Source organism: Ambystoma mexicanum, chromosome 10 (genome assembly GCF_040938575.1).
Source record: "Ambystoma mexicanum isolate Mex_15411 chromosome 10, UKY_AmexF1_1, whole genome shotgun sequence".
NCBI classification, from domain to species: domain Eukaryota; kingdom Metazoa; phylum Chordata; class Amphibia; order Caudata; family Ambystomatidae; genus Ambystoma; species Ambystoma mexicanum.
In genome coordinates, this window is record NC_090932.1 from 1,477,538,803 (window position 1) to 1,477,555,104 (window position 16,302).

Consider the following 16,302-nt stretch of genomic DNA (forward strand, 5'->3'; position numbering starts at 1 on the left):
GACCCTAGCAGCCAGAGGCTGTACTTAATTCACAATCTCTTATTTTGGGGGGACCTGGGAGACGCCGGTCAGCATCCCCTCAGGGTGGCGGCGGGGATCAGCCTCGAGCGGGCCCCTAATTGGGATTAGGGCCCCCCGCTCACCTGTTCCCTCTGTCCCCAAAATATAGTATTGTTATCCTTATGTGATGTTATGGCTGGTTTTTCTTTTGCACCATGGCTGGTACTAAAATAAAGCTTGTGGCCAAAGTTTTTTTCACCTCACATCCTGGTCGTCAGTCTCCTCATTCCTACAACTGTCATTACTGTATTGCCTGTCTTGTCACACTTGTCATCCATCCGTGTCACCCGCATGCCACTCCCCAGCACAAAAACACTTCCAGGCTTATACACCCGGGCCCACCCGGATGGGAGGCCCAGGGCCGTAAGCTGGGAGGTGGGGGATTTGTGCGAAGTCCGGTGGGGCAGCGCCTGTTTGGCGCTGCCCCACTTAGCATGCACATGGTGGGGTCGGGCTGCTGGGTCCCTTAACAATTGGAACCCAGACAGCGCGTCTCCAAGACAGGAGGGTGAGGTGAGAGGGGCAGGTGACAACCGGTAGTCGCTGCCCCCTGTCACCTTGCCCTCCACACTTCGAAGGCCCCCCTTCCCATCCTGCGGATGCTGAGCGGGGGCCTTTTGAAGTTCAAAGAAAGGGCCGCCTTGCCCCAGGCCGAATTTTGCCTTTATCTGGCGGGGGCAAGGTGGCCCTTCTCATGCTTCCTCCCAGTCAGCCACGAACAGCAGCAGGACGGCTGCAGGTCTAAAAAACCATCCCTCCCACCCTGCAAATAACTGTAAGGAAAAGCTATAGCGAGCTCCAGGTAGAAGATGGAACACAATCATATCATTAGGGGAGGCTAAAACGCCTCACTTTAAAAAATAAACATAAAAATTCAATTCCAAGAAGGGCCTTTTGTAAAATACCGGGGTTCTTTTGTCTATTAGTTAATCTTCTAGGAAAATACAGTTATAGAAGACCCAGGCGCTCAGAATCCACCAGAGAACATCAATACAGGTGGGAGCTCTAGGGGTATTACAAAGCCGAAAAGGAGAGAGGAACTTGAGCAGAAACATGTACTAGCAAGCCTCAAGTATCCACCTCCATGCATGCAGAAAGGGGGGGTCTCACCGCAAGTGGATCAGGAGCAGGGTAAGTTCCTAGTAAGGCTCCGGAACCCACCCCCTCGCATTTGTTATCCAAGATAAGCGCACTGGGGTACGCAAGTGGATCGTGGGCAGGGGAAGTTCCCAGCTAAGCCCTTAGAACCCACCCCAGCAACAAAATAGTACAACACAAGCACTGAAGGGGTTTCACAACACAAGTGGAGCGGGAGCAGGGAAAATGCTAGTAAGGCTCTTTTTGAACCCACTCCAGCTGTAAAAACAAGCAGCCTTAAGCGCTGAGGGGGTATCACAACGCAAGTGGATCGGGAGCAGGGTAAAAACCTAGTAAGGCTCTTTGAACCCACCCCGGCTGTAAAAACAAGCAGCTTTAAGTGCTGAGGGGGTCTCACAATGCAAGTAGATCGGGAGCAGGGTAAAAACTCGGTAAGGCTCTTTGAACCCACCCCGGCTGTAAAAACAAGCAGCTCCAAGCGCCGAGGGGGTCTCACAATGCAAGTGGATCGGGAGCAGGGTAAAAACCCATCAAGGCTCTTTGAACCCACCCCGGCTGTAAAAACAAGCAGCTCTAAGCGCTGAGGGGGTCTCACAATGCAAGTGGATCGGGAGCAGGGTAAAAACCCAGTAAGGCTCTTTGAACCCACCCCGGCTGTAAAAACAAGCAGCCTAATGCGCGGAAGAGGTCTCATAGCACAAGTGGATCAGGAGCAGGGAAGACCCTAGTAAGGCTCCTAGAACCCACCCCCGAGGAAACAACTAGCCCGCAAACGGAGCGTGGGGGCTTCAAAAACTCAAGTGGATCATGTGTGTAGAAAGTGCCAAATTCATCTCCAAAGAGTGGACCAGAGGCTAAAACGCCTCCATCCATGGAAAAGTACAAAACACATGACCAAAAAATCAAAATGGCTCTAGGAACACATCCCGCGGAGGATCAAGTAAAGGCTTCACAACGCGGGGTTTTGTTTTATCAAGAAATATGGATCAAGAGCCATAACTTCAGCGAAAATCACCCTGTGAGCAAGAGAGGGCGCAAGTGCTAAACCTGGTCAAGTTGGACAGCAATAAAAGGCACACAAGCGCACACCTCCCCACCTCACTTGGAAAGGACAAGAGAAAGCAGGATGAACCTGCTCCAAAGACAAGCAATTATGAACATGTCACAGCTCACAAGCTGGGCCAAACAATTGTCACAAGCTTTCATATGAATGGCGGCGGGGATCAGCCTCGAGCGGGCCCCTAATTGGGATTAGGGCCCCCCGCTCACCTGTTCCCTCTGTCCCCAAAATATAGTATTGTTATCCTTATGTGATGTTATGGCTGGTTTTTCTTTTGCACCATGGCTGGTACTAAAATAAAGCCTGTGGCCAAAGTTTTTCCACCTCACATCCTGGTCGTCAGTCTCCTCATTCCTACAACTGTCATTACTGTATTGCCTGTCTTGTCACACTTGTCATCCATCCGTGTCACCCGCATGCCACTCCCCAGCACAAAAACACTTCCAGGCTTATTGCCATGAGCCGGCGTTGACAATAAGATCACACAGCGACTCGTGCCCCTGCGAGGTAGAGCCGCGGCCTCCTCTCTCCTGCCTTCCAGCCCTTATCTTCCGAATCACGAGTCAGAGGAAAGAGCGAGCTCGTATTACGCAGAGCCTCCAGGTCAGTGTCCAGTCCTGGTTTTACGGGTTCAGATTCACACTAAGTACTTGCGATCACTACGTCCTTGGATAAAAAAAAAATAGATGAGCATCCGAGGGGAGCTCCAGAATCATCAGAGGCAAAACTCTAAAACCAGGAGCAGCTCAGCCTGCGCTCAGTGACCTGGAGTTGAACTTAGCAGATGCAGTGACTATGTACAATAGAAAGGAATAACCGGATAAAGTTGGGGGGAGGGGGTGGGGGCCACCGGAAAGCAAGGGTATAAGACTGACTGCCCTCCAGCCCCTCGAATATTTTGGAGACAGCACGCTTAGATGTGAGTTGCATTAAGATGTGAGTTGCATCAATATGTTCAAAGACCGGTCCGCCATCCAAACAACATGCAATACTGTGTAATCACGCTCAGCCAATCATCCACTGTTTCAGTGGGTCTACTTCGGTATGTGGTCATGTATTTACAGGCGTACTGGCGACGGCCCTGTGTCAGGCACCGTAATCAATGTGGAGCTACTATTTCACATGCCAAGTGCGTTATCTTGGATCAGTTCACTGTGCTCCTGCGTGATGTGTGCAGCGTGGAAATGGCTTTCGGAGCAGGAGAGGGACTTTCCGGGCAGGCGCTGAGGTGGCAGTGAATGCGCAAGAAGGCAGAGGAGCCCGCCCGCCCGCCAGGCAAGGTTTCGGGAAGAGAGTCAGCCAGGCGGCGCGGACGGGCACGGGGCGGGAGCTCATGGCCAGCTGCTAGGGAATGCGCAGCGGGTGATGCGCCCGCAGCGGAGGCCGCCACGGCCAGCAGTATCCATGTTCTGGTGGGTGGGTGGGAGGAGTTCTTGAATACCAAGCGCTCAATGTCGGACACACCATTTCAACTTTGAAGATAATGCACGTTTCTCAGGTGATAAAAAACGACAGGATGCAAACACATATCAACCCTTTCCTCCCCCCCCCCAAGGCCCGGAGACTCACCCGCGTCCTGTCCTCGATGTCGTGGATGTGCAGCTGCATGGGGATGTTAAAGCTGTGCAGGATGTTGCCCCCGAAGACCAGGGAGTCGGCCTGCGTGTACACGGCGTGGATCCATCCTGCGGGCAGAAAGCAGTACACTTAGGGAGCCGTCTCATGGTAGGCGGCGGCGGCGGTGGCGAGGGCTCACATGATCGCCCGAGCCATAGACATGCAGGGAGGGAGGGCGGTTCGGAACCCCCCCCCACCCCCCGGGGGCGCTGCTGCTGCTGCAGCGGGCTGTTACAGCCCTGTCTGCCGCGGCGTCGGCGGGCGGGCAGGATGTGTGCCTTAACCTCGGAAGCAGTGAGCTAGCTGCAGCAGGGGAGGTTCTCAGGACAGAGCCCAGGCAGCCCTGGGCCATCAAACGTGACAAGGCTGAAACGCGCGGCTAACCGGGAAGCGTCTGGCAGGATTACACAGAGGGGTGGGGGCGAGGGATGGAGGGAGGGCACCTTTTCACACTCTCTGTCCAGGTCGCTGCGAAGAAAGGGAGCGGAGGCCGGAAAGGCCACCTTCCACACAGTCCCCAGGTTTCTCTGAAAGGGGAGGGGGGGGGCGCCTAGAGGGCAACATCCCTCAGTACGGGCAGGCCACTCTATAGGAAAGGGGTAACATTCGATATACAACGGAGGAGAGGGGGGCGGTGGCAGCCACCTTTCCTCAGTGGCTTGCACATGGGGGTGCAAGGTCATACAAAGGAGATGGAATACTAACGTCCACTCTTACCTCTTGGTCACGTTAAACCTGTGCGAATGGGATGGACGGGTTGGATGCCACTTTTCAAGGGCTTTCTGAAACCAGGAGGTCTACGCAGCGCTGGGCAATGTGCCGGCTCTTGCCGGGTCGAGATCCGACATCAGATGTCTGGCCGGATTTCGGACCGTCCTGTCTCAGCCCTGACAAGGCTTCACCAAGCCCACCAGATTCGCCAGAGAAGCTGGGCCCTCGGTGATCTGATCTGCCCTGTCCTCCTTTCCCGGCTATATTTGCTCAGCCTGTTTCTTTCTTCTGGCCTGAAAGGGACACCACGGGAATCAATAGGCCATGCCTATCACGGTGGTGGGGGCCATCACTGTTAACAGCAGGGTTACTACACGTTGGGCACACTATTGTTTTCCAAATGTGCGTCTTACACTTTCATAGGAAAAAAAAGAAATTTCCAAACTCACAAATGCGGCTTAAACTGGCATTTACTCATTTTATTTGATATATGTTTCCTTTTTTTGTCAAGACTACTACACAAATACCCTGTACTTTTAGTGCCCCTTCCTTTGTGTTTTATCACAGGTTATATATTTATGAAGATGTTATGGGCCTGATTCATGGAAGTGTTTTATAATGGTGCAATCCCATAGGAAAACATTACATGAATCAGGCCCAAATGTTTCTCAAACTGCTTAATCACACATACATGCTCCTGTTGTGCTGACAGCAGTTATTAGGAAATTAAACTGATGAGTGCCAACTTTTGATTTGCACAACAGGGTAGAAATACCCCCACCGCTGCTCTGAATATAAGCAAGCAACCAGCCCAACCCATGCTCTGGCCAAACACATTTTATAGCACTTATTTTTTTTATAAGGAATTGCAAAAAGTCATACCATTAAGAACCAGTTTTTAATATATAACATCTCAGCAACGGTCTTTCAACCTGCTGAGCTACCCTGGTAACCTTCTACTGTAGAGAGTGTCTATGGATCCCTTAATGTACAAAAAATCACTGCATTACCTAAAGTATTTTGGGTGCACTGCCATGTAAGTGATTTAAAGTGGAACTGATGTACAGTGTGGCGTTTGGAATAAAAGTAGCCTGAAAGAAGTTGCCCCATTTTAGAACAATTATTTTGAACATTTCCTTTGAGCAGAGTTCAAACGCCAACTCCGCCCCCTCTGAACTTCGCCCTGGCCCTTGTGGGATCGCCCTTTAAATGTGTTCCATGCCACAATTTCCAAGCAGAGAGTGGGGTGGGTTGATCTCTCTCTTCGGCAGGTTACTCCCTCTGGAATTGCCTCCCTGCCCCTCTCAGACTGAGCCGGACCTCCTTAAGTTCCAGAAGCTTCAGCACCCCCGGCTGTCCAGGAGCTCTGGCGTGCCGCGTTACAGCTTTTCCCTTTAGGGAGGGACGAGGGGACTCTGCTGAGACTCCCTAGGACTGCCACTACGCTTCAGGACGGTCGACCCACATGGGAGACAAGCGCCCAAGGCTGCTGGCAGCACCCCCGGCAGTCCTGGAGCTCTGACCATGTTGAGTTACAGCTTTTTCCTCCAGGGAGGGATGGGGTCCCTGCCAGAGCACCTCATGACCGCCACTGGGCTTGGGGGCAGTCGACACACATGCAAGCCAGCACCCCGGCCGTCCGACATCTCTGGCCAGATTGCATTACAGCTTTCCCTCTGGGGAGCGTAAGGAACTCATGGTGGCAACAATAAAGACAGACACAAGTGATCACAGTACAAGGGTGTTTATTAAACTGTATAAGCAGGTTGGAAAAAACCCTAATCTAAACCTAAATCCAAGATGGGAGCAAGCTATGACCATCAAATAATAATAAGGCAGTTCTAGTGGCGTCTTGTCAAATAAAAGGGCCTATGCTAAGGAAAACCTATTGCCAATCCTTACGCTAATTTTTTAAAAATTGTTTATGGTTTATTTAAACCTTTACAAAAACATGTATCAAAATTTAAAATAGTATTTCACAAAATAAAAAAAGCATTAAATATGAACTTAAGCATAATCCAGATCAACACACAGCTAAAAAAAAAAAGATAAACACTTCAGACTAAGTCAGTCTTCTTAGCAAGCACTTCATAAATTTCTAAAAACAGGAAGCAAACAAAAACAACTTAACCCGGAAATCTTAGAGCTCATGAGTACCAAACAACACCACAATCTCCATAAATATTTAAGATGTAAGATAAAAGAAATAACAATATAACCCATAAATGAGACGGTAGAACCTAACCACAATTAAAGCATTCTCATTGAGCAATGCAACATTTGTTCAAGATGGTTTCAATCTGTTAGTACAAGGTTCACAAGCAAAATACATTTAGGATAGGTCACAGAAATGTTTCAGAAAAGCAGTAACTCTTATCCTTAATGCGATACAGTGGCCATGTCTCATTTACTACCACAATAATTCTCTATTTACACAGTGTAAATGCTCCACAAATTGTTCGAAATATAAAATGCGTTGTTGAATCAGAGCCGGACAGATAAGTAAGATATGCTGTAAAGTTTCCTCAGTACCCTCATTCATACAAAATCTGCACCACCCGCAAGTGTCCGTCATCAGGTTCCAACTCTTGAGAATATAATTAGTTCTGAAAACATTTAACCTGAATCTCAAACACGTTGCGAAGGCTTCTGCAAGATATTTCTCCAGATACACCTGTTGAGTGTCATGACCCACGTTTGGACTATTATGCTGCAACACTTCGTGCCGTGGGCTTAGGAAATCCAAGATGGCCGAAAAGCCCACATTGCGCCAGAATCCAGGAAAGCCGCGCGGTTTAGGCCCACACCAAAATGTTCCCCTGACCTGCCACCCACCAGTGCGTGGGTGGCAGGTCAGGGGACCTGCCACCCACGCACACCCATGGCCAGGAGTGCCATGGGTGAAATGTGTGCCAAAGGAAAAACAGCAGTGCCGGTGGCTAAAAAAAAGTGCTTTGAAATCACCTTTGTTTCTCTGAAATGCAAGCTAAAAATGCCTATTTTAAACATTGCAAGATATTCAAAAATCTCAATGAACACCAGCAGACATTTGGCAGAAGGTAGACTTGTGTGTATACAAAATCTGGAAAGAGAAAGAGCCCAAAATAATGTTCATAATGAAACTGGCTGAGCTGTGGATGTCAGCAGCTGAAGTGAAATTGGACTTAAAGCCACTTAAATCGAAATGTTTAAAATAAATGAGTGACCTACTGTTGAGTGTCACATAGGTTGTAATTGTTTAAATGTCATAGTTTTGAACTTAGAATCAGTGTTCTAGCTGCATGTGTAAAAATTGCAAGTTTGGTTTGAATGTAGAAAACTGGGAACCAAAGTGACATTTGTCTGAAGCCTGGCTTGAAGAGAGTGAATTCTGCCCGGCAACTACCCCCGACAGGAGTTGAAACTTGATCAGCAGCTGTGTTCCCAGGCCTGGCTGCATTCTGCTGCCCCTGCCAAAAGGAGATGACACCTCTCTGATTGAATTAGGGGAATGGCACCTGCGGACTGCAGGAAACTAAACAAAGCACTGTCCTTGGCCCAGGCAAATGTTAAATTAGGGGGGTCGTAAATGGCTTCCTCTTGGAAGGAAATTGGGAGGGGCACTGCATCTGTGAGCAAACTGAGCTTGGGGGAAGTGGACAAACCAGAAATTCCACCATGTGCTTTGGAAAACCACATCCCTCGGGGCCGGAGCATAATTTTAAAAAGATGGATAATTCTTAGTGCGGCCTTGTAAAAATTATATAAATAACACCATCATTCTTGTGATTTTTCTGTGCACATTTTAAGAGGTGTTAGAACTGTGTACCATGTTCTGAGGCAAAACCCCATGAATTATGGAGATTGCAGACACGGGGTTCATGCTAGAAAAATGAAAAGTTACTGGAATATGTGTAGAAAGGCGGTGTACATGTGTGCCATTTTTGGTAAACGTCCGATATTGGTAAACCAACTAAAAACAAAAATAAGTTGTCATTTTTTAATGCAAGCTCTTAGAAACATCAGAGTTGGAACAGAATGTACCATAAGTAATCTGGAATATGTACATGTAATGTCAACCACTTGTGTATCTGGGAAATATGTATTTGGATCAGAAATAGATTTGTGTGCAATTTGACAAGGGGAGGATCCTCTGACCATAAACCTACCTCATCACCCTGACTCACAACTCAGTTCCCCCAATCAAGGGAGAGAGGAGAACTGGGCCAATGATAAGTTGAGAGGGGCAGGTTCAGTTATGCTACGCACACACCCACTTTCTAAAGACATAAAAAGAGCCACTGGAAGCCAGACAGGGACATTCACTTTCCACTTTCTTGCGGGACGCTTTTGTCAAGATATGAAGGTAGCTAGGGAGCACCTCTTACATAAACTGTTTGTGAAAGGTCTGAACAGGACCAAAATGTATGGTTGCAGGCGATCAAACAACAGGTCACTACAACTGGGTCAGATATGTGGAGAGATCAGGGTCCCTTACATGTGGCCCTGAGTGAACTATATATGGCTCCTAAAGCCAAATATGAACACAATAAGATTGCCAGGATAGCTGCATATTTGTATCTATCTATGTGAGCCATGCAGGACAAATGTGCTGAAGGCCAAGATCTGGCAAATAGGCAACAGATGGCATTAGAAAAGGCGCAATCTGACCTGGTCTCTTCTGAGCAGAGGCTGCACAGAAGCCAGGAGTCAGAAAACGAGAGTAGACAATACATCATTCATTAAAATGAAGGAGGATATGGATATCCTGCAACAGGAAAAGGCTGACCAGGATACAAGAATTCTGGCTTTGCAGAAGGAGCACCAAGACAGTTTGGACTCCTTACTGCAGAGCCAGAAAAAGCTGGAGCAACAGATAGATTTCAACAGGGCATGCACAAAGCAGGTAGCCACCTTGCAAAGCCAATTGGATAGAGAAAAAGAGGAGAGCAATAAACTGATTCTGAAAGACCTGGACACCCAGACAGAATTTCAGGAAGAGCGCCAGAAAGCTGGTGCCTTTAAAAGGCAGAGGGACGACCTGGCGGCACAGATGCAGGCTCTTAGTCAGGAAAGGGACACCTTAGGCCAGGAAGTCTGCCAATTAAAAGAAAAAATTGAAGAAAATCACCTGGCCCTCCAGGGGCTGGGTGACCTCCAAAAAGAGCATCACGACTTGCTAGAGCACAACAGGAGGGTGGAAGATGCTCTGGCAAGAAAGGAGCAGGCCAGTAGGGATGGGACTCAGGAGGTAACCCTCCTGCAGCAAAGACTGGCCCAGTACTCCAGGACCAACCAGGAAGCACAGAGGGAAAATTAGGCTCTCTGTCGACACAATGATAGGCTCCAGCAACAGGCAGCCATGCCGGAGAGACTGTTAGAGTCTAGTAAGGCCTTGGTTGAGGAACTGAAAGCCCAGGCTCTTGCATTGCAACAAGGAGCAGGGGCTGATAGAGATGAAGTTCGCTGGGAAAGGGAAACACCTGAGCATAACCTCAGGAGCCCTAGTACCAGAGGCCTTCATCTCTCCCAATCCCTGGACTCTGCCACCCTCATGTCCCCTGGCGCACATGAGCACAGGGCCACAGGGATGGCAGATTACTATCCAGCCAAAAGGATGGGGCTCATAGGCCAGTACCACCCAGGAATGGATGGGCGGGCATCCGGGTATGGGCACCTAAGCACAGTGCAATTTAGTGGGGAACCCCAGGAGAGTAGGCCCACTAAGGAGGGCATCCTGAAAACCTCTCCCAGTTAGGTCAGTGGGGGGGGGGGGTACCCAGCAAATCCTGGTAGCAAGGAGGGATCTGAAGACTCCTCTGAGCGTCACAGGACACCAGGTCCCCACATTCTGCCAGCCATTCCCAGGCTTGCAGAATCCGGGAAAACCTGGAAGATCAGACGGGCACCTCTGGGAGCAGTGCTTCTGAGTCGGAGGATGAATGGACCAGGGTTACCCGAACCAAAAAGGCCAATAAGGCAAAAAGGGCCTTGCTTAAGGACCCCTTAAAACAGATTAAGGCAATCAGGAGTGTCATCACGCCTTATCACAAGAACTCCAAGTATTCTGTGTGGGAACACTTGGAGCTCTTTGAGCAAATGATGGAGATCTTCCATTTGAAGGACAGCAGTAGCTGCATCCAGTACGTCAAATGGACATTCTCCCCAGAATACTCCGGTTTCTTTGCGGGGCTGGAGGACCAAAATCATTCAAGATGGTCCACCTATAGGGCGGCCATCTTGAAACACTTTTCTGTGCATAGAAATCCCCAAGAGGCTCGCAAGGCAGCCTACAATTTGCAATGTGGGTGTTATGGACTTGATCTTGATGGTCGTGTAGATTAGTAATGCCTCCGTCCCCAAGTACCACACAGACGAGATATTCAGTGCCTGTGCAGTCTTTGAGGCCACAGGTTGTTTTGTGAGCCGTCAGGTCTGGAACCGGGAACAGCCAGAAGGACCCCTGGAGCACTGCAAGGCAATAAGTGATTATCAAACAATGTGCGTGTTGTAAAATGAATACCCAGCAAGGAAAAAGAGCACCGCTTACCTAGTGTATAGGAAGTGTCACCCTGGAGGATAGTGGGGCCCTGGACGGGGCTTGAACTTCCAATAGCAGAGGGTTAGGGGTTGGTGTGCGAGACTCTGTGGATGGGCGCACCCCGTAGTTTGAGGCAATCCAGGTTATGCAGCCAGGAGAACGCCTTGCAGAGGCCGGTGGCCAAAGTACCAAAACAAAACGAAATCCGTGAGGCAATCCAAATCCAAGTCCGAGGTCGTGAAAAATGCAAAAGCCAAGGTTCAAAAGTACCAGGGGTTTAGACAAAGCAATCCAGTAGACAAATCCGAGGTTGTGACAGTTCAAGCCAAAGTTCAAAAATGCCAAGGGTTAGACAAAGCAATCCAGTAGACAAGTCCGAGGTCGTGCAAAGATTGTAGGAGCAAGGTTCAAAAACAAGGAACAAGAGCCGTACAGTACTGAAAGAGTTCAGCTGTGAAGCAACGCTTCTGTGTTCCTGGACGCTTTTGAATCCTTGAGAGAAATCACGTGATGCGTGTCACGTGATGCGGAAGCGTTGTCGCCACGTGTCTCCTGGCGGTGCTAGCACCCTCACCTGATGCGTGATCGTGTTGGCCCACTCACATGACGCGAGGATCATCGCAAACGATGTGGATTGTTGCGGGCTGCCAGTGGGAGTCTCCATTGTAATTGCCAGCGCTGGGATGGCCGGTAAACCCCTGGTCCAAAGAGTGTCTTGGTATGACGGGTAAGAGGATGCAGTCTCCGACTGCCAGAGTGCATATGCGGGATCCCCTGATGGTGTTTGGCAGAGGCCGGGCGTGCGGAGGGAGCAGGGAGAGGGTGTGCGGGGGAAAGCGTGACAGTGGGGAGGATCAGGCCCCACAAGAATTCGTGCAAGAATTGAAGCGTGCCTTTGCGCAGAGCACCAGAAGGGTGCGCACGGACATCAGAGAATTCATCAACACATTTTTCCATGCTCTCCCCAAATACATAATGACCCAGCTCGTGAGAGATTTTCACGAGAAAAGTGAATCTCTTATAGGGAATTAAAATCACCTTTAGCATATTTTTGCCTTCTTTGCATACCACCTTTAAAGTACTTTGCCTGCGTTTAAAATCATCCCGGTTTCTCTAAGCTTGCTAGGGGAGAACTGAATTCATATTGTACTATGATTGTATTCCTGAGAACTGTGTACTGTCCCTTCCATCTTCTATTGCATAGGGGGGGCGAGTTGTCAAAAGGGGAAAAGTGATTCTATTACCTTTTGCTGAAATCATATCAAGTTTATTCCTGTGTTGCTTCTTTTCCACCTTGCATTTCCTTGTACCATATAAAGCATTCTCAGCTACCTTATCCTCTATACTACTCCTAAGTAATTAAACCAGTGTGCCAGTATAACATCATCCATTGTTGATCACTGTCATATGTCTAAGTGTGATATCAAATATTAATTTATTATAAAAGTGTGATATATATCTATTGTTTAATTTTTCAAATAAACCTCTTCAATTTGCAAAACAAACCTACTTCTTGGCTCAGTGGGGTCAGGGGGATTCTCAGAGAGGGGCGTGATACAAGGGTTCATCATCCAGATTATAACTTGTCATAAAAATATCTAAATAAGGGCTTCCCTTGAGCAATCCCAGACAAGGCACTGCCTTAGTGGGACTGCATGATTGGAGTCATTAACACACCTCAATAACTGGAAAGAACTTCCAGAATGAGTAGATCTGATATAAGGTTTTTGATTGAGAAACTGTTCGTACAGTCTGTTGCCAATCATCACTTTTCAAGATCATTTTTACCTTCTGGGGATTCGACAAGAGCATTTCAATTAACACCCAAATTGGCAAGACAGACCTCTACCTTGGCCTTCAATTGATTACAAAAAGTATTAGTAGAGTCCATACCCACTATAGCATAAAGGACTTCAGGAGGATTTACTAGACATTTTCTCCATAACAATATCTTTTTCCACATGATGAATGACTGCAAGGAATGGAGACCTAGCTCATATCTAATAATCTCCATCGGTACACTTTTGGGTATAACAAATAAAATTCCTTTCCATATTAGACTTTCTAAAGACTTCACAACATCAGTATCTTCTAAGTCAAAAAACTTCATACCAAACATTATCCTTGGAATTGCTTTCATGATATAGAAGGTTCTCAAAAGGCACCATAGTAAATTTGCAGTATTTGGTCTCCAATTTATGCATTTGTCGTAAAGCCATCTCTGCCTTTGTTCTCAATTGGGTTTTAGTTGTGGAACCAGATCCTATCAAATAATTTCCCAAATATTTGAATGCATTCTGGCACTTGATACGTTTTCCCTCACAATGCCATGTGAAACCAAGAAGATTTTTTTTGGGTTTCCCCAGACATACGATAGTAGTCTTAGATGTATTTATTTTTAAATGTAATTCTGACACAAATATTACAAATGCATTTATCATTCTCTGCAGGCCCACTTTAGTGCCGTCCAGCAGCAAAAAATCATCTGCGTAGGCTAACCATTCAAACGCTTTATTATCAAGTCTTGGTGCCACCAAACTTTATTCTTTAAAGCATTGTTGGCTCTACAGACATATAAGTTGAACAGGGTAGGCGCTAGCATGCAGCCTTGTCGAAGCCCATTGGGGATATTAATCTCTGAAGTAAGGCGGCCTTCCGAGTTTAGCCTGACTTTTATTTTTGTCTCAGAGTATAGTTCTATAATTATCTTCAAGAGATGTTTGGGCATATTCAGGTCTTTCAGTAAAGATCACAGAGTTGGGCGGTCAACCAAATCGAACGCCCTACTGAGGTCCATAGAGGCGACAAAAATTGGAATTCCCTTTTTCATTAGCGCCTTAGATTGCATACTTTTGAGTATTAATCTCCCACAGTCAGTGCCCTTGTTTTTTTTAAAGCCAATTTGTTTAGCATCCAATATGTTGTTGCGTTTATTCCATTCCTGCATTTCTTCCAATACTATAGAGGCAAAGATCGTTGACTCAGGATCAGAAATAGCTATAGGTCTATAGACTTCCGGGGCATATCTAGAGCCCTTTTTGTAGACTGGGAGTACAAGCGCTAGTCTCCATGACTCAGGTATAGTTTTGGAGAGTAGTTGTCATAAATCACAGAGGTATCTTATGAAAAGGATACGGTAACCAAAAAGGATACAATTGGTAGGGCTCTTCCGGATCCTTATTCACACGACTTGATAGTAGTGAAGTCAAATTAGACCTTCCAAATGATACAACTCTCTGACTGGTGAAACAGGCAGAGAGAGGGATCACTGGAAAGGGTGTGGGAGCTTTATAGGAAGTCAGCCTAGGATAAATAAAGCATCATGAGAAACTGTCCCAAATCAACTATAGCACAGCAATAGCACTAACTACAACACTGACCTGTAGGCTTAGAACTGAAGTCTCCACCAAAGTCTCTGAAGGACTCCAGGAGTTGAAACAACAAAAAGGAGGAGAAGGTTAGTAAGGGAGACTTATCCCGAACGGCACGAGGCTCACGCTAGATACCGGGTTGGTGCACCACAGGATAGCGTCCAAAGTACTGTGCACATTCACCTTCAAAATACAGTTGTTGAAATACTTCCTCTCCCACGTAGAACAGAAATATGATGAAATGAGTCCACCTGCTATCTCATCACAGGTGCCAGGGATTCACTCCAAAGCAAAGCATTGTATGCGTGTGGATTTACACGTTTCAACAGAGTTCAAAAGCCGGCGTGCAGGTTTACATGCGACAGAGTTCACGCAGCCGGAACAGCTTTGCTTGCAAGCGTGAGGATTCACACGCAACACAAGGACACGCAACTAAGACCGCAGAGTGTCAAGAGTAGAGTAGACTGCATGCGATATGCAAACAGAAGTGCACGCAGTCAGAGCAGCCGTACCAGAAGAGTTCCAGAGTCCGCGTGTGTATTACCCGCGAACAAAGAACACGCAGCCGGGACAGCCGTGCTAGCGTCCGCGTGAGATTACACCCGACCAAACTTCACGTAGTCAGGAAAACAGCATACGAAGAAATTAGGAACCCGCGTGTCAGGATACACGCGACTGAATAGCACACAGACAGTGCGGCCAACCTGTGACTTCCAGGCAGCAGCTCCAGGAATTCGCGGGTGGAAGGAAACACGCCGAAGATGCCAAGGAAGTAACTGAAGAGAATGCGAGGACGCAGATCAAGGATTTCAGCTACTAAACGCCATATTGGTTCAATCAGAAGCAGTGAGCGACGTATCCACGCTGCTTATGAACGTACTGCCATAACACACGTGACTAACTTGAATCACGTGAATTTAACAACGTGAATAATGCAGACGTTGTTTTCCCGGCAGTGCATCAAACAACCTCTATTTAGAATAGAATGGTCTAGCAGTTCTATGAGCATAACTCATTCTGCGTGAAGATGTTGTTCCAGGTCCAGAGGTAATATGTCCAGCATGCATGACAGTGCCACCCCCCAAAGGAGCAGCCTCTCTCCTTTTCAAATGGAATTTTCTTAATAAAGCGGGAGCATGGATATTGGAAAGAGGTTCCCAGGACCTATCTTCGGGACCATAGCCTTTCCAGTCCACCAGATAATACGGCCTACCATAACGTAGTCTCATAGCCAGTATTTCTTGTACCTCGAATTCGTCCGACCCTTTCACATAAACAGCAATAGGCCGTATAGGCAATCTAGTAGCATCGGAGCATGGCTTGATGAGTGACACGTGAAATACTGGATGCACTCGCCATCGTTTTGGCAATGCCAGACAGCAGTCGGGTTAATCAAGTTGAGCACTTCATATGGCCCAATGTACTTAGGCAACAGTTTCTTTTTACCAGGTATCCTCAAGTTCTTAGTGGACAGCCATACTTTCATGCCTGCTTTGTAAACTGGTGCAGGGACTCTATGAGCATCAGCATAGGTCTTATCTAGTTTTTTAGCCTGCTCCAATTGCTGCTTCACCTTCGTCTGTAGACTCTTTAGATCTCTGACATTACGAACTGCTGCAGGAGTATCCATAGACAAACCGGAATCCAAAGGAATGGATCAGGGGTGTTGCCCATACAGAGCATAGAAAGGTGAAGTACCTATGGAACTATGGTAGGAATTATTGTAGGCAAATTCCGCTGCCGGCAGGACATTGACCCAGTCTGACTGGAACTGCATACACAAACACTGCAGGTATCGTTCCATAGTGCTATTGACCCTCTCAGTCTGTCCGTCCGTTTGGGGGTGATAAGCACTAGACATCCTG

General features: G+C 47.6%; 1 protein-coding gene across 8 annotated transcripts in view; it reads right to left on the bottom strand.

Annotated features, from left to right (window-relative positions):
- The window catches only part of KDM2B (lysine demethylase 2B), a 1,898,564-nt gene that overhangs the window by 945,236 nt on the left and 937,026 nt on the right, over nt 1-16,302 (bottom strand). For all 8 annotated transcript variants that reach the window (XM_069619581.1, XM_069619583.1, XM_069619582.1 and 5 more), the window contains exon 9: nt 3,788-3,903. In XM_069619581.1, coding sequence (XP_069475682.1) covers nt 3,788-3,903 — 116 coding nt within the window. The remainder of the gene's footprint in view (nt 1-3,787; nt 3,904-16,302) is intronic.